This window comes from Fringilla coelebs (assembly GCF_963513975.1).
Source record: "Fringilla coelebs genome assembly, chromosome: 2".
Taxonomy (NCBI): Eukaryota; Metazoa; Chordata; class Aves; order Passeriformes; family Fringillidae; genus Fringilla; species Fringilla coelebs.
In genome coordinates this window covers 62,846,176-62,869,128 of record NC_140029.1, presented here as the reverse complement: position 1 = coordinate 62,869,128, position 22,953 = coordinate 62,846,176, and the positions used below count along the sequence as shown (strand labels likewise).

Sequence of the window (22,953 nt, the reverse complement as noted above, 5' to 3'; positions counted from 1 at the left end):
TAAAAGGAAAAGAAATTTGCTATAAACACTTTAAACTTACTTCAACATATCATTACTTCAACATCAAAATCAAAAGATGTCCTATTTTGTACTTTCTGTATTCAGCTTTAATTTTTTAATTGCCAAGCAATCTTTTTTTTTCACCTCAGTATACAAGTATTTTATATTTGAAGAAATACCAATACCAAGTCAAATATGTCTTTATATTTTTCATCTAAAATTGTGTAAAAAAAAAAACTCCATGGAAAATACTTCAGGCAGGTAAGGAATCCTTAAATGAAATCAACCTCACAAGCTTTGGTTTCTTAAGGAAATAACCTCAGTCACAGAAATGCAAAACTTGAAAAAGACTTCTTGAGACCAGGTAAAAGATAAGAATAGCTGATCAGACCCCAAACATGCAGCTAATCTACAATCCTGACTCCAAGAGCAGACAAGGCTGGATGCCTGGGGAACAAGATAACAGTAGGAGAAGCACACAAGGCTTTCTCAAGTGCTGTCCCACTTCATCAGTCATATCTCAGGATTTTCTGGGTCAGATATATCTGTGTGTTCAGGAAAAACTTTTCTTCTGTGAGCTTGTTCTGTCTTCCTGTAAATGTATGTAAAGTTTTTAACGTTGACAGTAGTAGAAAGTTCACATTGTGTGTGTGCATATGAGGAACAAAACTAAGAAACACAAACATCCTTTTGTTTCAAATCTACTAGTTTCACTAGTGCCCCTCTCATTTCTTTGGAAAGACGCAAGGAGCACTAGACTGTCATTCAATCTTTCCATATCACCCCTGATCCAACAGTATTCCATGATCTCTTGCAAATGAGAAAGAGATTTTCACTTGCAATTTCAAGCACCACCATAAATAAAGATGAGATTTCTAGAATTACACAAACAACTCAGCTAAAATTAGAGAACCCAGTGAGGTTCACTTTGAGACTGGTAATTTCAAAAATCCCACCTGAGCACAGTATCCTCTAGCCTTATTTATTCAAGTTATTTTCTAAGAGTTTTATCCATGAAAAGCAATTTGTTCATACTTTTCCAGCAGTAAATGAAATATTACAAGGTTCTTGCATCTAGGCAGACCTGTGAATCCTGACAAGTTCCCTTTTTTACTAGACTACCATCATTTAGACCTCAGGGCTTCTGGCATTTGAGCACCTCTGACAAAATGAAAGATGATACATTTCAAAAGCTAAGGCAAAATGTAAATCAGAATGATTCTAAATCTAGAAGACAGAAATGCCTGGGCTGCATTTGCTATCCAATTACCAGAATATTGAAAACATTGTATAAACAGAACTATCACTGCATTAGCACATTTACAGCACATACTCAATAGGGTTCATTTAAGATGAGCCAAATTCAGAAAGCCAAGCTTGCAAAGTCTAACACTTATGCAAGAAGCTGCATGCAGAAGTTTTGCTTTCACAATTCTGGTTTGATACTGAAGCCTTCCACATTTATCACCTCACCCCCATCCAGTTCCTGTCATACAGCTGCTTCCAAAAGCGAGCCCAGCTCTTCCCGTAAGAAAACCGAACTTACTACAAAATTAAAACAAACAAAAAGAACCCTTCACACATTATCACATTGCTGGAGAACTACAAATTCCAGAGCTGAGAATTTAGATTTTAAATAATTATTTTTTCCTACTTAAGAAGTAGTCTGCCCACTCTAGTTCTATCAGAACTAAAAGCTGTCCAGCAATAAGAAGGGGTAAATTTTCCGTAGTTTAAACCTGAAGATCAAACCACAAGCAACGACAAAGGAAGGCCGCTAGAAAGAAGTTTTTTTATGATGAGATAAAAAGAATATTTTTGCACACACATAATTTTAATATTTCCCCTAACTCTATCTTTTTTAAACAGTGAGTTCCTGCCTTAAAGAACAAAATTCTTAAATAACAATGCTAGCAACAGGAGGCACCCAAAATTAATGCAACCATCTTGTGAATAATATTAACTCTACCTCACATGAAAACAACTTTGGCTAGGATAACTCTGCTTTTCAGAAGAATTCTGCAAATCCTGCTGCTTTATGAAAGCAAGTCAATTGGAAAATTTTATTAAGTACATAGCAAAACATGGACAAAAATGAGAATACTGACAGTGAAGCAAGTACCAAGATATCTACCTTTTCAGCCTAACAAAAAATGTTTCATTAATGAAATCAAATCTGAAAATTGCTGGTCTACTTAAGTTATTTCACACTTCTTGCATGTGGAAGAAAGTTTACCACATATACTACATGTTACTGTATTTCACACACTCCCCTGGGTAGCAAATTAAAAAAAAAAAAAAAAATCGGTACTGACTGCTGTCCAGATAAGATCTGAGAGTTCCTCCCAGCTGCTGGAAGGTCTAACAGGCATGCAGAGAGCACGCCAAGCACGGGCTCTGCAGTGGGGAGGGTGACTCCCAAAGGGAAAGCACAGGGTGCTGGCAGTCCAGGAATGAACCTGAGCCAAGTTCAGACCTGGCAGAGTCTACGTGGGTGAGCCTCCAGCCTCTGCTCAGCAGAACACCAAGGATGCAGCTGCAGAGGCTCCACATTCAGCTGTACCATGGGCACTTACCAGCCTGCAGCTACCCCATTCTGACAGGCAAACCCAACCCAAAGGAAAAGCTTCCACCAAACCTAGAGGGATTACCTTTCTGGAGGGTGCTGAACACTATGCCTGCTCAACAGCTGTGAACAGGGGCATCCACATCCCCCACTTGGACTCTTTATTACTGGAAAGTTACTGTAAGATAGTGATACAAGCACATAACTGAAGTCCTATATATTTATACAGTATAAAACCAGGCACAAAAGCACTTATTTGGCCTACAAAAAAGCAACTCAAACCCCATGTTTTTATGCATGCAATAACTTAAAGTGCAGCAAGAAAAGAAACATCTTCCAATAATATATAATTTGACAGTTTGACATGATACCAGTATCACCTTAAGAGCTTGAAAATTGAGCACAAAGCTGGAAAAAAACCCCAAACCTCCATATTAGAATGTTTGTTCAGCACCCACTTTGCTTCTTAACATAAACTAATTTTACCTTCCATAGAAAAGTTAGCAAGAGTAAGTCAAATGACACAGCAGTAAGGAAAGAAAGAGTAATAAAAGGTTGTGACAATTATTCAGGACTTTGGCTGAGATAAAATAAGCCAGACCAAAGCAAAAACAAAACCAACCAATCAACAACAACAAAAAAACCCCAAAAACCAAATCAAAATTTAATTTCAATAATTTTACCAGTTTCACTACAGAGATTCCTAAAACTACAAAATTGGAGAGCATAGTGCCATCCAAGGAAGGAGCAATGGGGATACAAGTCACAGAACTTAACCCAAGCTTTATTTACTTTTGTATTTAAGGAGACAGTTACATCAAATTTGCCACAAATCAGCAAGTTTATATAAAACTGAAGAACTGCCAGATACCTCCCTGAATTCTAATACATTTTTCCCTCATGGACAACCTTTAAACATTCCTACAAAGTATTTTCAATGCAGATATAGCAGCGCTGCAGGATGAAAAGTTCAAACTACCTAGAAACAGACTAGGACTAAAATCAAACTCCTACAGCTGAGATATGACCACCAAAACATTGAACAGTATTAAAATGAACTTTAAAAAAATTTTTTAAAACCCCAACAAGTTGAAAAGCAAGGATTCCCAGAAAACTATTTCACTATTCCGTGTTACTTATAATCAGCCAACCTTAAAGCGAAACAGAGTAAAGAAAAGTCTACCACGTTAATGGAGACATTTCTGTGACTAAATCTGTACTTAGTACTGGTGTGGAGACAAGATATCTTTATGGGGAACCAAGAGAGCTGACAGGTCCACTGAGCACAGCCTGTAAGTCCCAGCTCCCTGTCACAGCTGTAAATCTATAACCAGAGCAATCCTGACACAGCCTGGGTACATGACCTCCACGTGAAAACAACAGCAACTACCGGCAAGATAAAGCAAAAGCAGCCAGCTAAAGCAAACCTAGGGATAATTACACAACCCCCTCTTGCTAATCTCCCTTTCACGCTTTAGGGAAGGGGGAAACACAGTTATGAAAAGTAAGCATATGACCTGCTTCTCCTAACCTTAACCAACAAAACTATAAATTTAGTTTAGGTTTGTCTTTGAGACAGATGACAGTGGAAGATGAATAATCCCACTGCAAAATACCTGTTTAAAATAAATAGAATGAACTGCTTCCTGGAAGTACAGAGTCTCAAGTGCAGAGGAAACCTAAATATCTAAGCTGTAGAAGTAGGACTCATATTCTCTTAATTAGAGAAACTCTATACCTTAAAGCAGTAGGAAAAAACTTAACATTCTTAATCAAGAATGGCATCTAAATGTCACAGAATGAAAACTCTGCATAGTTGCTTTGTCTTAGGTAATCCCTTTGGTCATGTTTGTACTTGAAGCAAGAGCATCTTAAGGGTTGGGCTGACTTGGTATACCTACAACAGATAAACCCGTTAACACTGCTAACATAACCAAAATCCTCCAGTCCTAGTGAGTGCTTTATGCACTTTTGTGAGTGCCTACCAAGAAGTGAACACACTGTCAACACAGACAAAAGCAGGAAACACAGGACCTCAGCTTTAAATGTTCTGGCTTCTCTTCCAGTAGCCTGGAGGATTTGCACAAATGGTAACACCCAAGCATGAATAACAGCTTGAGTCATCCTCACGATAAATAGGAGTGGCAGGGAAGATTTTCAAAGTGATGGGAGAGACAGTGAAGATTATAATTCACTATTCTTCCTGGTTTTTCAGTTTGCCTTCAGCTGTTAAGGCAGATAAAAGTTTCAACTCTCAAAAAGCACAACACGGTTTTAATTAAAGGAAACTCTTCAGGAGTACTAGAAAGGCAAGCATTTATTAAAGAGTGTGTGCATATATATAGCCAAAATAAAAGAGCATATAAACATAAATAAATTCATATATTTTTATTACACCATGTGCTATTTTCACAAATACCCAAAAAAGCAATCATCTTACAGACTCCTAAAACTGTGCCCTGTATGATAAAGGCAAAATCCTAGAAGATTTTCCAGCCACAGCTGTGACAACTGAAATATCATAACCTTAAAAAAATTTAGAGCACATGCAGCCGAATCAGTATGAGCCTTTAGCACTATCACGCCGAGGAGCAGTGGTGGTCGTGACCTGTCTCATCCCCCATGCTTCTGGAACACACTCATGATGCAAGCAGAAATATATTTAGTATGTACAGACAGAAAACCTCAAATATGTTCTCAGTTCCTTTCTGAAGGTTAAAGCTGCATACTCCTAGTGTAACTTTGTCAAAAGGAGCGTGGTGAGCACATGACAAGCCATCCTTTGGTGACCCATGGTGAGCATGTTTTGTCCCCTGCAAGAAAAACCCTAGAAAATTCCGTATTACAAATCCTTGCCCATTGCAACTTCCAAGCTGAGACAAGATCCTAGGTGCCTAAAATCCAGAAACCCACAAGACATGAGTAATGTCTGCATGAACAATATCTGATGCCTGCAATTCCTGAGGTGCCTATCTTTACACTGGTGAAGCTCCCTCTGTAGATTGTACCCTGCCAGTGAGCACGCTTGCAGATGTTGTCCTTCTGGACACGCTCAGCGCTTTTTTTGTGCCTATGGCTGTCGTCCCCCACTCCTGTATCTGAGGAAAGGCAAATATTAGCAGGCATGGAGGGAGTATGCCTGACATAGACTAGCTTTCCCAAGAGAAGCCAGCTGCTGTGCAGAAACAGGCACGAGTCCTGCAGCCCAGAGGGAAGACAGCTCAGGAACGTGTGACTCATTTGCCAGCGCTGGAGTCGCTCGTGGTTGAACCCGCGACTGCATCTGGGGTTGGCAGCACAACGAGCCACAGCCTGTCCTGAGGCCTCATGGGCAAGTGGCAAAGCACAGCTTGCACCCACATAGCTACACATTCTCCACTGCTAATCCATACCAGCAGCTGAAAATAGTCCTTGAGCTGCATCATGCCCCAAGTCTTGCCTAGGCATTGTCCCGAAGAGAGATGACAAATGCCAGAACAGGCCAGAGAACACGTTACCAAGGAAACATCCCTGATGACTGTGGGGCAATACTTAAGCCCAAACTACTGCCCTTTGAGGCCAATAGTACAAACTCAGCACCAAATACCCAGCCCTTGCTGCCTGGGCTTACTGGGCTGCCTATCAAAAGATTTTACATTAATTCTTTTAACACAACAGCAAACCACTTATCCAGCAACCTAATGTATCAAATGTTAACAGTGTGACAATTCCTACTGCTCCTACTGGTTTAAAAGGAATCACTTAAGATGTCAAAATGAAAGAGGGTTTTAAACTGCATGTAGACACCTACCTCCAGAGAAGCTGAAGGACTTCAGACACACCTAACAGAAATCCCAACCAAGAAGGAGTCAACCCACAAGAAAATGTATTAACTCCCCTTTCTAGATGCTCAACTCCTCCTTACAAGGAGCACAGAAACCTAATTTGAAATTGTACATCCAAGGAAACAGGCACTAAATGCTTGCGAACAGTGAACTCCACAATAACTGTGTCCTTGTACAATCAAAGACCGGGAGGCTGCATAGCTAAGCCTGTACTATTGCAGAGTACTAAGGAGCACTTGCTGACCTGTAACTACTCATAGCTTTACCCTGACCTGGATTTGTCTAAGGCTTTTTATGCAAATCTTAAACATATTATTTAATTATTTTTTTTTTCCTTAATGCAGGATCAAAGTAGGTCTGCTGTTATTCCAGCTCAGCAAGTTCACCATATTAATGCAATAATATATTCTTTGGGAATACATGGTTTTGAGCACGAAGGCACTCTGCTGCAGTGAGCTGCATAATTTAAAACCAACAGAAGTCTTTGGTGTGGGATGAGGTATTTAAGTATAAACACTGACTACACAGTTAGATGACAAACACTTATTGCAAATATCGAGTTATTTTAAATCAACTCTGCGTGATAAAACAATACTGTAGATTTCATTGCAAATGTTGAATTGACAATAGAAACCACAGAAAAGAAGAAGCTACAAAAGGAGAAGCATTATGGAGCACAGTTCAGGCAATGCTACATGAGAGATGTTATAAATAAAGCAAAAGCACACTTGTCTACTTCTACTCATATTTTAACCATTAAGAGAACTAATTTCACGAAGCCATGTTTTACCTGCATCTGTCATTAAAACTCCAAAACATACTACAATTCCAAATCACAACATATATCAATACTGGTGTTCCTCCCTCCTTATAAAAATTAAAACACTAATTAGGACAGCACATATTAAAAACCTGTACAAAGAAGGCTACAGTGTCAAAAGCTGCAGTGCGATGCACTGCTTTAGCTTCCCATCTGTTTGTTATTCACACAAAAACAAACATGAAAACCACAGCTGAAGTTACCAGAACAAAGCAGGCTGGGAATCTAATTTTCTTCAGCCTGCCACAATGAACCCTCACTTTCTGTTCTGAGCTGTTGGAGGGTTGCAGGTGGTGATGCAGCTGACCCTCATCTCTGTTAACCGCAAGAGCTACCACATAACCTTCTCAAACTCCAGTCCTAAGAGAAACACCGCTTGGAATGCTCCTCACACGGAGGAGCTAACAAGTTAACAGAACACTATGGTCTGTAGAGCTAACCAGGAAAGTGTGGAGTGCTTCTGTCTCTAACTTGATTTACCTTCAGACAAGGCTGAGGTTGGCCTGCAGCTCCAGTGCAGAAGAACAAGTCCCTCTCACTACCCCAACACTGCACATTCTCTATGCAGCAGCATGAAAAACACACAACCTTGCTTGTACCTCCCCATTCAGAGCATGTGAGCAGAATGGAAGTTGAGAGGCAGGGATACAGCTGGATTGCTTTTCAGATACAACAAACATATTCCACAGGCATCTACTTCCTTGAATGGTAAAACCAAAAACATACCACAGGCATTTCACTCAAAACAGATTGAAAACTGAGAGACTTTGTGTGATTTGCTTGCCTGAAAACCTGTCCTTCCTTGTTTATTCCTAACAAACTGCAGCAAACAGCAACAATACTTCAGTCAAAGATGGGGCATGGCAGTTGACAGGGCTGCAAGGGAAATTCAGATATTCTGGAATTTGTTCACATAACCTTCATTTGAGATATTCAAAACAATTACTTTTTTGGGAGGTCAAATTGATAGAATTATGGAAAAGGCTGAGCACGAATTCCCAGCCTGGCAGGTAACAAGCTATCCCTTTCATAGGAAACAGATTTTAACTATGGAAGGGTTTACATCATATATCTATAAGTATGATAAAAATGAAACAAAGCTATTCAGCATCTTTGAGTCTAAAGTAATTTCAGTTCCCTTTAAAGTTACAGAATCAAAATAGTGCTCAAAATACTGTGAGCACAAATTCAAAGTAAAGAATATTGTACAGTGTATTTCTATTTTTCAAATAAAAATTATGCAGTATTATTAATATATTCTGAACTGATCTCCACATAATCTTTATCTGGAAGCATCATAACCTCACTGGTAAATATTTGAGTGGTTAAATAGAACTTCTTCTCTCAGGGTTCAATAAAGATTTAAGAAAAAGGAAGTACTTTTCACATGATTTAGTAAGTATGCACTTGCCCCTTTTTAAAATCAAGAATTATTGAGAAGAACCTTCAGCTGGTTTCCACTCTATTTTGTCTAGCTATGCTTTTTTTTTTTATTGTTGTTAAAAGAAAGGATGACCTAGAAAAGTTTCATTTCCTTCCTAAAGCACAGATGACTAAATCAGCTAGCTATGCAAAAGCCATAAACATATTCACAATGAGTAGCTAAGAAGTAAAACATTATCTTCAAAAAACAGTAAAAACCAGAATCTTTTACATTCACTTGCAGCTTCCCAAGTCAGGTAAAGGTCAGATGCATTTGAGACTTTTTTCCCTGAGAAATTACACAAGGCATTTTTCCTCACAAAAGTTCTGTGACAAGTAAAACCGCAATAAATTCAAGCTATTTGGTATTAAATTGCTCAATTCTTTTAAATGTCTCATCAAAGTCTTCAGGAGAATGAGCAACAACTGAAGCAGACAAGCCTTGTAATGAAATGCACTACCTGGGAGGGTGGAGGACACAAGAACTAAACAAAAATAGATAGCAAGTAAGTGGGGAAATCAAAGTTACATTAAGCAAATATTTGTAAATAAATATTTCTCAGAAGGTTATATTCTTATTTACTAAGCTAGATGTTTTTGGGGTTTTTTGCATAAGCTTTACTCGTTCCATGCTTTTCTTCTTAATTTTAACACTTTTTTTGGGAAAAAATCAAACCAACCCAATTAAAATAAAATTAAAAAAAAACCAAAACCACTCTATAACCATATGAGGACACTTGAACTTTCTCAAGATTCCATCTTTCTTGGACTGTTTACAATTAATGCAAAGAAACCACTTATGGTGAGACATTCTTTAGGAGTAAGAAGGCATCTGGCTTTTCTCTACTCCTTTATCAAGTGTTTGGAGGTTCAGAGGTATTTACTGGTATGAACTACACTTCCCTAATTGCCTGCCCATTCTTGAGGGAATTGCTAATTAAGCAGACACTTGCAATGGAGGCAATACCCAGATAAGGAATTGCAGAAGAATACAGTAAACCATTCCTTTGTTCACCAGTTAAGCCTTTCTGGGATACCTCAACAGCACCCTGAGTAAGCCATCTAAGTATTTTCTCCTGTTTCTAATAAGTTAAACTTTTCAGGCAAAACCAGAGAACATTCAGATGTAAAGAAGGGGTAGATTTTCTGCACTAGAGGACTCTTGGCTTACATTTCTATGTGGGGATTCAGGTCCTTAGCTGCAGTGACCCGAAGACTCAGTAAGACATTTTGGCAGAGATAATATTTCACTGCTCCTCCTCCTCCTCTCCTGAGCACTCTGCCATTTACAGCTCACAGCCCTCCCTCCTCTCGTGGGCAGCCAGAGGAGGCAATGGAGGCCAGCACAGAATCTTGGGGTGCCTGTCCTGGCTGCCACAGCTGCCCTCAGCTTTTAAGGGGAACCTGCTGTGCCCTCTGGTGCCAAGGTTCCAACAACAGGAGACACTGTCTGGAGCCTGGGGAGACCCAGACCAGGTGATACGGAGGTCAGGGAAGCAGCAGGGCCCCTGGATACATGTCATGCACATTCCTTTTCATCCACATCCTTCTCTGGCACTAGGTGATCTTTGTAGGTCCTTTCCAACTGAAATATTCCATGCTATTAACACTCAAATCAGCCACCCCAAACTAGTACCAAACATGCCCCTCTAGAAACTCAAGAAGAGAGAGTCAAAACATTAAAACACATCCAAGCAGAGAACTCAAAAAACCCTGGAATAATCCTGTGCTTGTTGATGACATTATCATTTGTTTCACAAAAAGCCTGCAACACCCATAATTTTTGAAAACACAACTTTCCAGCCTGAAAGTCCAGATCTAAATTAGATTATCCTGCATTCCTTGTTTGAGTAGTTTACTTGTTGGGTAAAAACTGCTGGATTTTGTGTACTGCTGATCTGCAAGCTGGCTTCCAGCTGGTTTGTAGAAGGCAGCAGGAGCCACTTCTTGCTTCTAGACAATCAAACCCAGGTATCTTTTGTCCTCTTAAGGTTACAATTCCTAAACACCTTTTGCATGCTTGCAAGTTTCCTAAAATAGTATCTGCCTCTTAAAATACCCCTTCCTCTCCAGAACTAAAAGATATGGGATTGGTTCTAAAATGGTTCCTTTATGTCTAGTCAAAATTACCAGCCTCTATAGTCTCCTGCTTTGTGGCATAAACAGCCTACTTCTGGTTTATAAGTAACAAACAATGGAAAGAAACAAATGTTTGATTTACTGAAATACAGCCTAAAAAAACAACCCAACCTTCCAGCATTTTATTTTAATGGCATCCAAAAATACCAAAGTGACTGGAATGCAAAGGACAATGCAAAACAATATTTTAAGTACTATTAGCAAATATATCAGATGTCCAGAACAAAGGCCCTATTGCCAAGTAGGAATAGCAACTGGATAAAAATTAACATTCAGATAAAAACACTGAATTTATTGCTTACTTTGGTACCAAAACACAGTTAAGGGAATTACCCTTATGATTTTTGCCAGACTAGTAAAATGATGCTGGCTTACAGTTACATAAATCAGCAGACCTATGTTGACTTCTTCCTCTGATATGCTCTCTTTTTCTAAAACCAGAAGACATGACAAAACTAATCCTGTTTTGCCCTTTTAATTTATTTTTCTAGAACCAAATCTCAGCAAGACCACAACTTATTCTATAGAGTTGGGTGTGACTTCTTTTTTTTCTAGGTAAGCACATTACACAAGGGCAAATTCTACTTTAAAGTGTTACTTACAGATTGCCAAGCGAGAGACTCCATAATTCGATGTTCACAGTGTTCTAGATGCTTTATCATTTCCCGTGTTAGGTTGGGTTCTGCTCTAATAAAGCTTTCAATCACCTTGTAGAAGTCAAAAGCTTTTAGATCAAATACATTGAGAATCCATGGGAAAGACAAGTCTGTTTCAGCACTGGTACTGTCACTTTGTGAAGCATTTCCTGAAGGGAAAACAGACTAAAATTACCACATATTCTACATTCTTCCACTTTTGATGTTTTTTCCTTTTTGTATTTATTGAATCATTGCTAGCTCAGACATTTCAGCGAGTCACTTTTTGTGTTTTGGGCAAGATTTTTGCTATTTATATTAGAATAAACAGTAATAACTACCAATTAGTAGCAATGCAATTAAGGACTTTAGATTTAACTTACTGCCATATGTAGCCAAGACAACCTCAACAGCACATGCCAGAAGAGATGTGTGGAAGATGTTATCATTCAGAAGTTTGCTGAAGAGAAAGGAAGTTATTAGTACTTGACCCAAGACTTCAAACAGCAGACTTCAATAACAAGTTACGGGCAAGTACCTGAAATTTTGCACTGAGAGGCGCTCTTCCTCCTGAAATAAATAAATCAGACCAAACTTGTGAATATTCTTAGCAATTCTAGAGGTACTGCCAGTACTGAGATAGCAGCACTAAACTTACCGACTTCAGCATGGACTCCATTACTCTGTAATAGAGACGCACTCCAAGCTTGTACCTCTGTTAGAATGAGAAATTCAGGAATATTACAAGAAGTTTTGACAGAATACAACAGGCAGACTCTTGTCTTTTAACAATCCAGAACATTCCAGTTTTTGACAGAGCCACTATAAACAAGTTACTGTCTCCAGTTCCACTGGCCAGTAACACTGGAGAGGCCTCAAGGCTGCTAAGGTGTGCGACTACCCCAACGACACAAAGATTTAACCAAGTGTAACAACCTGAATTGTGTTCACACCGATTCACAGCTAACAGGATAAAAAAGCAGGGCTGACAGACAGGAAGGAGACTGTCAGTACAAACTTGGTTGGGTTTATTTTCCAAAATCCTTGTTGAAAGCACAGCTGCTCTCCTGACTTTATAAGGAAGTGAGTCACCTTTGGCAGTTTTAGGCCAAGTTAGCCTAATGAATGCAAATATATGTTTCACTTAATGTAATTTGCCCAAAAAATTTTTCCATTCTTCAGTAAACTACTTCCAACATATTTCCACCCAATTACTATTGCTCCTTACATATTAAGAGGAATTTCTTTACAGTGCTTCCTCAATTTGAAAAGCTCACTGTTACTTTTTACCTTTACTGATCTACACTGAATGAGGACAGTCAGTAAGTCAGGTCTCACACCAGCTAGTGCTAACAGAGCTCAAGTGAGTGATATTCAACCCAAATACTTACCTGTGAGCCAATTTCAGCCCATCCCTGTCCAACTGCTTCAGCAAATTTCTTTTTGAAGATGTGTTCAAAACTTTCCACTCTTTTCAGGATACTATCCTTAGGGTTCACTGTGCAATTCTAAAAAAGTACAGGAAACAAATTAGGGGAAGGAAGGACAAAGAAAAGACATTTTACTTTAAAAACATTTCAATCATTTAAATGATTAAAAGTCCTGCTTCCCTTTGCAACACCTATCAATAAGGTCATCAGCATAAATAAAAATGGAGTATTTAAAAGAGTGCTGTACATCTTTTTCTCTTTTGTTTCCCTTCTATACCCCCTTGCTTTTCCATTCAATACACACAAAATAATTTTAATATGTTACTCAGTAACTGAAGTATTTAAGCACTTAAAAGGTTCCACTACACAACAGTTAGAGAGGAGAGAAGTGCTTTCTAAAATGACTAATGACATTTAAACCAGCCCAAATAAAATGTACTTTTTCAAAAACATGTGCATCAGATTTTCAGGTGTCTACTTTGCTTGAGTGGTAATTCCAAGAATCCTACACAAATCTTCTTTTTAGTCACTTACATTGAAGTACTTGATGAGAATATCTGATGGTTTATCAGTTGCTGAGTTTAAAATCATAATCAACTGCTGAATGTTATTCATTGCCGCTCTGGAAAAACACAAAAAAATGCATAATAAGCATTAAGGTTGGATTGACAGTTTCCAGAAAATGAACAGCAAATACACACCAAAAAATTACGACTTCAGTTCTCACTCCAGTTATCAAACTGTTCGCGAAAATCTACTGCACTGTGGTAACAACTATGAATTCTAACACTGCAATTTATCTAATTACTTGTATATGGATTGTGATAATTTTAATAACCAAAATAATGGCTTAACACCTAAGAAATAGTTTGATTATTCCAGAATTTTTTCCTGAATTCTTCCTGAAAATTCCTGAATTTTTCATTGCTGCTTTTTGTTGTAAGTAGAATTTTGTGTGTGTCATGGTTTAACACAGTTTAGTTTTTAGTTAAGGAAAAAAACTCTAGGAGATACAGAAGCAATTCCCTGTAAGGACCTTGGCAGCTTCCTTTGGATCTGACAGAACCAATCAGCTGGCTAGTTTTGAATATGGACACTCTGTTAAACCACTTAAGAGAGCTGAATACACCCTGTGAAATCACATTTAAAGATGAACAAGCCCAGGAAAAGCTCTCTTGCTTCCAGCCTTTGAACAGGTGACAGGACAGCAGCCGGGCCAGGCCCCTCTGTGCTGCTGCCAAGTCCCAACCACGGCCGGAGGGCCAGGCTGGCTCTGCTCAGCTTCGGGTGGAGCTGAGCCAGGCCCTCCCGTGAGCTGCCCAGCCATCCTGCTGGCACTGCAGAAAAGAGACCAGCCCTGCAGCCCCATGGCTGGAATGGAGCGTGGCAGAGGCTGGAAAACAGCCACGCAGCCAGAGTGAGCACATCACCATCCGCAGGCCCAGGAGAGATATTAACTCTCTGTGCACAGATGGAACTTGCAGGCATCAATCCTCTCTCAAGTGACAGAAAAAGGAAGGGGTACAGACATGTAGAGAAAACAACATGGAGACACCAAGGTCAGTGAAGGAGTCAAATCCCAGATGCGAGGAGAATGAGGAGATGCCTTAGTCTTGGGCTGAAATTGTCTTGTAAGGCTATGGTGAAGATATAATTGATACACAAGACTTTTTTTTCCCCTGTAACTCATGGAATACATGGGGAGAATGTAGTGTTCTAACCACAGCCATGAGCACCCAAGCAAATGTTGAAGTAGCTGGGCTCCAATGAGAAGCTTGAACCAAGAGAGATGAAAATGATGAGAAACCTTACCCCAGGATAGAAGGAAACCTCTGTTCCCAGAGGTAAAAGAACATTTTGTTTCTACACTAGAACAGCTCATCCTTAAAATTGTACACAAACAAACTGAAATGCCCCATGATAGTAGCTGTGGGAAGACTACCAAACTGTGGGAGGGACTTCAAGATTGCAGGTTTTCCAGGTGACTGCTATTTGTGAAAATTAAAACCACAAGAGAACTGTTTCTTGTGGAAAAGTCTCCATGGCATGGCAAGAGAGATTCCTTCCCCTAAGTGAACTGAAAAAAAAATTACTGTTTTAAAGGTGAAAGTTACGGGTTTTGTCTCTTTACATCAGTAGTGGAAAAGGAAAGAAGAGTTGGGGGAGGAGAAGTATTCTGAAGGTTTATAAAGGCTTATTCTGATTTTTTTTTTAATTTTTTTTTTTTAGTTCTATCAATAAAGTTTTCTTTATACCCTTTAAAAGTTTTAAGCCTGCTGCGCTCTCCTCCTAAACCTTATCTTGCAGCAGAAAATGAGTAAATAATTCTAGTGGATGCACTGGTGTTTGGCTGGCCCACTACAGTTTGTCTGTTTCAAATTTCTGTATCATTTAACCTCAATTTGGCTCATATCACCAGTCAAGTAAGTGCAAACCCAACAAAAATGTGTTCAATCATTGCAACATAATGCATTTTTCTTTAATCTACTTTTTACAAAGTATTGGTAAAAATCACTTCTGCCATAACTCTCCTAATGATAAGGAAAAGCATAAGCACACTGGAAAAACATAAAATGAAAACATGTAACCCGTTCTCATTATACTCATAACTAGTACTTACACCCTTTTTATATACTAGCTTCTACATAAATGACCAGATACAAATCCACTGATAAAAATCATTAGATTCTCTGTTTCAGGGGGTTTTAAGGCAGAGTCCATGAGTCTAGGTTCAAAAATATGACACTGTAAGGTAACTCAAAGAAATAAGCATGGCCCTTTCAGCATATACTACACAGGGTTCTGTTTAATCAGGGAGAGAAGGATTCGCTTTCCACTCTAAGATGGTGATCAAGCCTTTGCTGCCATCTACTGACACTTCTGTGGTTTCATGAAAAAGTTACTACAGCCCAAATTCAGTGCTGGTGAATAGGCCTTCACACAATTTGCCTTAAATAGCATCAGTTGTGGAAAAATCAGAGCAAAGCCCAAGTGAGAATGGAAAGAATCTAAAAATCACTAGACTTTATCTCAAGAACAAAGTTGGTTTAGAATATTTCAAATTTTTAGCAATGTAGAAACTTCATACTCCTGGACTTTTCTAATGTCAAGAACTTTAAGGAAGCATCTTTGACATCTTTATATCTACTATAAATAAAAAGTATCAGTGATCAGAACTACAATATAGATTATGGAAAAAAAGCCAACAAAACCAAGGCCCCAGTTCCTTAAAAATTAAAAAAAGACTACTCTAAAGATGGATATTTTTAACTATGATATTAAACAAAAGAACACATTCAAGAGAAAAATTCATACCGAACAGGAGTCTGTGGAAGTATAATATTGATTTCCTCATCTGGATTGTTTTTTAGTGGTGTGCTCTCCAGCTGTGAGCTACAGAAATGGAAAACAAACTTATCAAAGATTAATACAATTCCAAAGACAATGTTTTCTATAAAGACTTATTAATCTGAAGAGAAAAATGTGTAACAGATTTTTAGAAGATAGAGATGCCCAATTACTTCAGTTGTTTAAATTCCCAAGTAGATCTGCTTTGAGCAGGATGTTGGACTAGACAAGCCCTAAAGTTTCCCTCCAAACTTTTCTTCTTTTCTAGAATTCAATTTACAAACAACTTAATTTATATGTACAGATGGTATTAGTTACATTTTAATCCCATTTTAAGTTCGTGTATTTTCATAGCTTAGATAAATTCAGATTCACATGGTGAGCTCACATTAAATTATAGAGACGTTGAATTGTCAGCAATCACCAGCATATAAGTGTAGGACTGAAAAAAAAAATTAAACAATCATAGAATGGTTTGGGTTAGAAGGGACCTTTGAAGGCCATCTAGTCCCATCCACCTTCAATGACCAAGGACATCTTCAACTAAATGGGGGTCCTCATAGCCCTGCCCAACCTTGAATGTTCCCAGGATGGGGCATCCACCACCCAAACCATTCAGTGCCAGCTGGCTCAGAGCTGTAACACTACCTCTGGCAAGCTAGCATGACATGCCTCCTCATGATTCCTCAGCTTTCCCTGGATGAAAACGGCCTTGCACAGAGGAAGAGTTAGAGCAGAGCTTCCAAATCGTTTTAGGCAGTCAAAGTCACATGTTCCCTAATTATTTAAGTGATGATGTAAAGCAAGGCTGTTAATGCCAGAAACACCTTAGCTGAAATACAAAGCTAGTAGGACAACAGGATAGAGAGATCTCCATTTATAACACAAGGGGGCAGAGAGCAACACAAGTTTGCACTCTCTGTTAGGGAATGAAAGCAGTAAATGGAAATATTACCGTGCAACAATAGCAGGCTGCAGAGTCTCGTCATGATTCAGAAATAGTCTCGCGTCTATATCTTTGTTCTTGAGATAGAGCTCGTCATACTGTTTCAAGATAACTTCAACCTCAAAAAGACATTGAAAAAACCCAGAATTTATTACACAGGAACAAGTTTGACAATCTACTGAATAACATAAGTTATTCCTACTTCATGATTGCAATGATGAAATGCTAAAAGAATGACCTTGGACCTCACAAAGTTACTTCACAGCTGAAATATACCCAGAGGAAAATTACTGTTTATAAGAGAAAACAATCCAAGATCGTAATAATTTTTTTGATGAAATGTAGGTCTTGACACTGTAAAAATAGCTAGGTTAGGAAACAGACTTGCAAACCAAACTAACATTTCCATATTTTTAAATCTTTTCTTCTAGAAAAAGGGGTATCTCCAAGAGCAGGAAATGTAAAATGCATCCTCTTAGAACAGCTGCTGGGCAATTGACTCAGTCCCTGCCTTTGCTATTTCGGACACAGCCTAAACTCAAACCCTTTTTTTACCTCAGCAGGAGTTTCCTCATTTTATATTAATATATCTGCACTGGAGTAGCTCTTAAGAGACACACCTATTGCTACAAAAACAGACTTGTTATTTCATAGCCACACCATAGTTTTTTTGCTAACTATTAAAATTTTCTTAATTGACTAAATCCCAGAATGCTTCACTTCACTTTGCATGGAGAAGTTTATTGGATTTTTCTGAATGTTTTTTTAATTACTTCTTTTTACTTTGAATGACTAACATTAACTGGAAGTCTGCAATTTTTTTATCTGGCCCTCCAAATCCGCTGCTGTGCTCGTGCAGAAGTATGCAGCCACCTCAATTATCTGCTCCCTGAGCCCTTGAACTTATTAAATGATGCTGTGCTCTGGCAAACTCTTGCTAGGAAAACAGGCAACAATGCATATGAACCCAAATTAGTCCCTTCTCAGTCTCAAGAGAGAGAAAGCTGCAAATATCTCCTACACAGCTTTGCTCCTTACCGTCTTCTTTACCTTTGCCAAATGGATTTGCTCCAAACTGATCTCACAATTAAAACTTTGAGATTAGGTCTATTAAACCAAAGATTATATTTCAATTCCTATTATCACTATTCTTTTTATTTAAAAACTTAATTATATTTTTATTTTTTGTTATCTTATTAATGGATTATACATTCTTTTCATCTAAAATATTTCAGTATTTCATAAATTTTTTAAAAAAAACCAGCAGCTCTCAGACAAGATGGCTGTACTGGGCTAACTTGGAAGAAACCTTCAGTCAAAAATAAGAGTTCTGTATCAATCTATTCATTAGAGCATAAAGCCTGACCAGCAAACACGTGGGAAAGACGAACAAAATACCAATATTAAGCCTCAAAAGCTTTTCTAGCTCTGGAAGGAACATTAAAATTTTTCTAAAGCACAGTGTTTTTTTATGAAAGTCAATTTTAATGTACCACATTACTAGCTATTGTAGTGATGATCTCATCCATGATTTTTGGTTAGCTGATTACATGTATGAACTACTTCTGAAACACAACTCTAACTTTTTGCTCTGGCACTCAAGGTTAAGGAGCAAAGATCATGTGACTTGATTTTTCTTCAAATGCATCCTTTTGTAAAAGTTTCACTAGCAAGTCTTACACTAATAATTTTCATATTGTGCTTAAGTTGAGCAGCCTTGGATGAAAACCCTTTGATTTGAGAATAAACTGTATAATGACCTTAGCCTGGAAGTTCATATAGGGTTTCCCAACTATACACACACACATAAATTAGAAAGTCTAAACAGGCTACTGATATCCTGGAATTAATTTAGGAAGAGATTAAGATCTTCAGTGAGTCCTGTACTTTGTTCCCCACCCAACACACTATGACAGTGAACAGGAGATACATTTCATTGAACCCTGCAGACTGATTGCTCTGATCAGCTTCAGAGCTGCTTATTTTCAGGTTACCACATCTATTGGTGACACACAGCTAAACTTAACTTTTATAATGATGAAGGTAAACACACTGCAAGAAGTTACCTATTAAAATGCACTCTGGATGCAATTGCGTAGAGGTAGAGTCTGCTGCATCCAGGCAACAGCTCAGCAAGATGAAATTAATTTTGCACAGACACAGCAGTCCAAACTCTGCCAAGTTGTGAAACTGAGACTAATCTTCTGGATATCTTTCCAACAACATTACAATAACATATCTCATTTATATTTAAATTAAGGGGTGTAATTTAAGACTTTAGACATTTATAGAGTGACTTCAGAGACCTAGTATTGTAATAGTTGTATTTTAGATTAATGGCCTTACCAAGGTCATGCATATGCAATTCTTGCTTGGAGCAAAAGCTTTTTGCTTTGAGCAAAGCCTGGTTTAGCCTCGGGAAATTAATCTATTAAATTCAAAAGTATAAGCTGAATATACTTTATGAATACTGGAATCCCTGCTAGCCCACATTCCTAAAAAACAGTTCATTTTGCTACATGATTTTAGAAGAACCTATTAGAACTCCACCAATAGGTAAAGGGTGTCTTAAGCAATTTGGCATGAAGTAAAACACAGTTGTTGAACTGTCTGTACTGGGTTTGCATGGGAAGGTTTTGGTAACCAGGGGGGCCACAGGGGGGGCTTCTGTCAGAAGCTGCTAGAAGCTTTTTCCATGTCCACAGAGCCAATCCTGATGGATCCAGGACTGACCCTTTCTATTGGTCCAGGCTGGGGCCAATCAAGAATTACAGTAGTGCCTCTGTGATAACCTATTTATGAAGGGAAAAAGTTATTTCACAGAAACAACTGCTGTCTGAGAAAAGAGGTGTGAAAGTATGTGAAAGGAACAACTCTGCAGACACCGAGGTCAGTGGAGAAGGAGGGGCAGGAGGTGCTTCAGGTGCCAGAGCTGGGATTCCCCTGCAGCCCCTGGTGCAGACCATGGTGATGCAGGATGTCCCCTGCAGCCCAGGGAGGTCCATGGGGATTCAGAGATCCACCCACAGCCTGTGGAGGAGGTGGGTGCCTGAGAGAGGCTGCAACCCTGTGGGAGGCCCATGCTGGAGCAGGGTCCTGGCAGGGACTTGCAGAACCACGGAGAGGGAGTCCACACTGGAGCAGGTTTCCTGGCAGGACTTGTGACCCTTGGGGGGACCAACATTGGAGTAGTTTGTGAAGAACTGTTGCCTGTGGAATGGACTCATGTTGGAGAAGTACATGGGGGATGTTCTCCTGTAGGAAGGACCCCCACTGGAGCAGGGGAAGGACTCCACTCCCTGTGCAGTGGCAGGAATATGTGATAAAGTGACTCCCCATCTCCTGGCACTGCTGCTGCAGGTTGAGCCTGAGAAGGAGGCAGGGGTAGGGGAAGGTGTTTTTAACATTTATTTTACTTCTTGTAATCCTGCTCTGATTTTGTTGGCAATAAATTCAGCTAACATCCCTAAGCTGAGTCTGTTTTGCCAGTGATGGTACTTGGTAAGCAATCTAAACTCATGAACCTTTTGTTATATTTTCTCTCCCCATTCTGCTGCAGAGAGGAATTAAAAGAAGCTTTGATGGGTTCTTGGCACCCAGCCAGGGTCTGCCCACCACAATGGCTTAAATTCCTCCACTTACCTCTGGTAGTCCATTGGAAGCTACAATACCAGCAGAATTCAAGAAAGGAATGAAGCTTGTGAAATACACATTTTTGACCTAAAAAAAAAGGAAAAAATGTAGCATTAGCAAAGTAGAAAGTCAGCCATGCATACACTGCTTTTGCATCTTTAAATCAAGAAACGGAGACAGTTCTGTAATGCACTGTGGTTTGTTTTCAATAAAGCAAGAACAAAACTTGCTATACATCCAAAACATGGTGATATGTAAACATGCAAATACAATCCTTTGCTGGAATACTAAGTGATTAAATTGCACTCTTTCCAGCCCTCTCACATTTCTGCTTCCATCATCCATTTGGATATTCAAAAATCAGTCCTTTTTACACAGAAATAGATTTAACAGCAGAGGGAAAGGGAAATGGAGTCTTTTAAGATCTTCCACAGAAGCAATGTGCTTTTTGCATACATTTTCTCATCATGCAATGCAGCTGTGAAACTCCATCAGAGCAGCCCTGCATCCATATGCTACATGCTGTGATCCGCCTGTAACTTCACATTGTATTCTTCCCAAACCAGTTACCTTGACAAAATTATCACCCATACCAAAGGGCTTGTTTTGGGTGAGTTTTGTTTCTTTTTACTCTACTGACTCAAGAAACTACAAAATGGTAAAATACCTTCACTACTGAAGGTAACTACTTGACAGAATAGTTAAGCTGGCCCAAATAATGAGACTTTAAAAAAAGACCATTTAAATAAATACATATTCCAGATGGAGTCTAGCAGCAAGATCTATCAGACTTTGAAGTGCAGGCATTACCTCATCTAAATTACAATCATGCTCTTTACAAAGGATTTCAATAATTTTTGTGTCAGTATCAAGCTGCTTGGCAGTGCGTGAACTCCTGCTCTGACCTCTTCTTGGAGTGCGAGCCGAACCATTTACAGTCACTGCAGACACAGAAGACTCTGCAAAGAGATTCAAAACCATCACAAGGTTAGAGACATCTTAAGAAAGAAGAAATTCAAATTATTAAGCCTAGAAGATGCTACTTCTTATATACATTTTTCAGGTCTTCCCCTTAAATATATTTTCTTTCTCATCCGTTCAGCTAGGTAAGAAATCTTCATTACAGAAAATCTATACAAAAAGAAAGTTTATTTTGAAATTCCTGTGTCAGTATTTGGACATTTTGTTTTTAAGAAACTACTCTACACGGAATGTAACAGCATTTTCTGCAAGTAGCTTTAACTGAGGATCTGTTTTGCAAAGCTAGGAAAACCTTATCTTTTCACAGATGAGTGACTATTTTTTCTATTTTTAAAGAAGTATAAAACAAGAAGCTGAAGGACAATAAATCAATGCAGGGCTTAAGTGATGATGGGAACTTGGAAAATGGTCCTGGAGGGAATTCCTCCTTTCCCTATATACTCCTAGACACACAAACAGAAACGAACAAGTCCACCTAGAAGGTGGTATCAAAAAACCTTAATACTGTGAGGTAAAAATATTTCATTTAGTTAAACTCAAAATAGATGGCTTAAATATGTGAATTATATTAATAACATGCATTAATATTATTAAATATTGTTGGTTTAAACCTGACACTATAATCAGCATGCTGTTCCCACCTGTAACTTCATCTGCATTTGACAGCTGTTCTGAGAAATTCTGACAAACTACACTGCAGAGGTGGTTTCATCATAATCCCCTCAGTCTTAGTCAGATCATAAAGCTTGGCATCATTTTTCACAACATGAAGCCTCTTGGTCACGAGGGTTTGAACAATAAATTGTGTTATTTTCTCAAAGAATGCAGAGCTGTTTTATAGTTCATACACAGCTTCACACTAGAAACCCAGTGCTTTACACTTAGGACAGTGACACTCATATCTGCAAATTAAACTCAAGTGGCAGAATTTTTTTTTCAAGATATGATGCACAGAACCAAACTGTTTCTCCTATTCTGAGCTCCTATTCTGCATGATTTTACTAAGAAAAAAATAAATCATTGTGAACATAGAATTCAAAACCAGTTTTAATTCAGTGGTTTTTGAAAAGGATCTGCTTTATAACACCTGAAACAAGCAGCAGCATATATGTCTGTCCTACTAGGAATGAAAATTTAAATTCAGAATAGTACTAGAGAAAAGCAGCGATCTGCTTGTCCTAAGTCCATCCTGTATTCACATTAGAATAA

At 38.6% G+C, this 22,953-nt stretch overlaps 1 protein-coding gene across 2 annotated transcripts in view; it reads right to left on the bottom strand.

The window, feature by feature from the left end:
• RB1 (RB transcriptional corepressor 1) overlaps nt 1-22,953 on the bottom strand; it is a 71,484-nt gene that overhangs the window by 31,778 nt on the left and 16,753 nt on the right. For both annotated transcript variants that reach the window (XM_084227060.1, XM_084227061.1), the window contains exons 8-17: nt 21,574-21,722; nt 20,773-20,850; nt 17,140-17,249; nt 16,152-16,229; nt 13,371-13,458; nt 12,798-12,914; nt 12,065-12,121; nt 11,945-11,976; nt 11,790-11,866; nt 11,374-11,576 (exon numbers count right to left, since the gene is read on the bottom strand). In XM_084227060.1, coding sequence (XP_084083186.1) covers nt 11,374-11,576; nt 11,790-11,866; nt 11,945-11,976; nt 12,065-12,121; nt 12,798-12,914; nt 13,371-13,458; nt 16,152-16,229; nt 17,140-17,249; nt 20,773-20,850; nt 21,574-21,722 — 989 coding nt within the window. The remainder of the gene's footprint in view (nt 1-11,373; nt 11,577-11,789; nt 11,867-11,944; nt 11,977-12,064; nt 12,122-12,797; nt 12,915-13,370; nt 13,459-16,151; nt 16,230-17,139; nt 17,250-20,772; nt 20,851-21,573; nt 21,723-22,953) is intronic.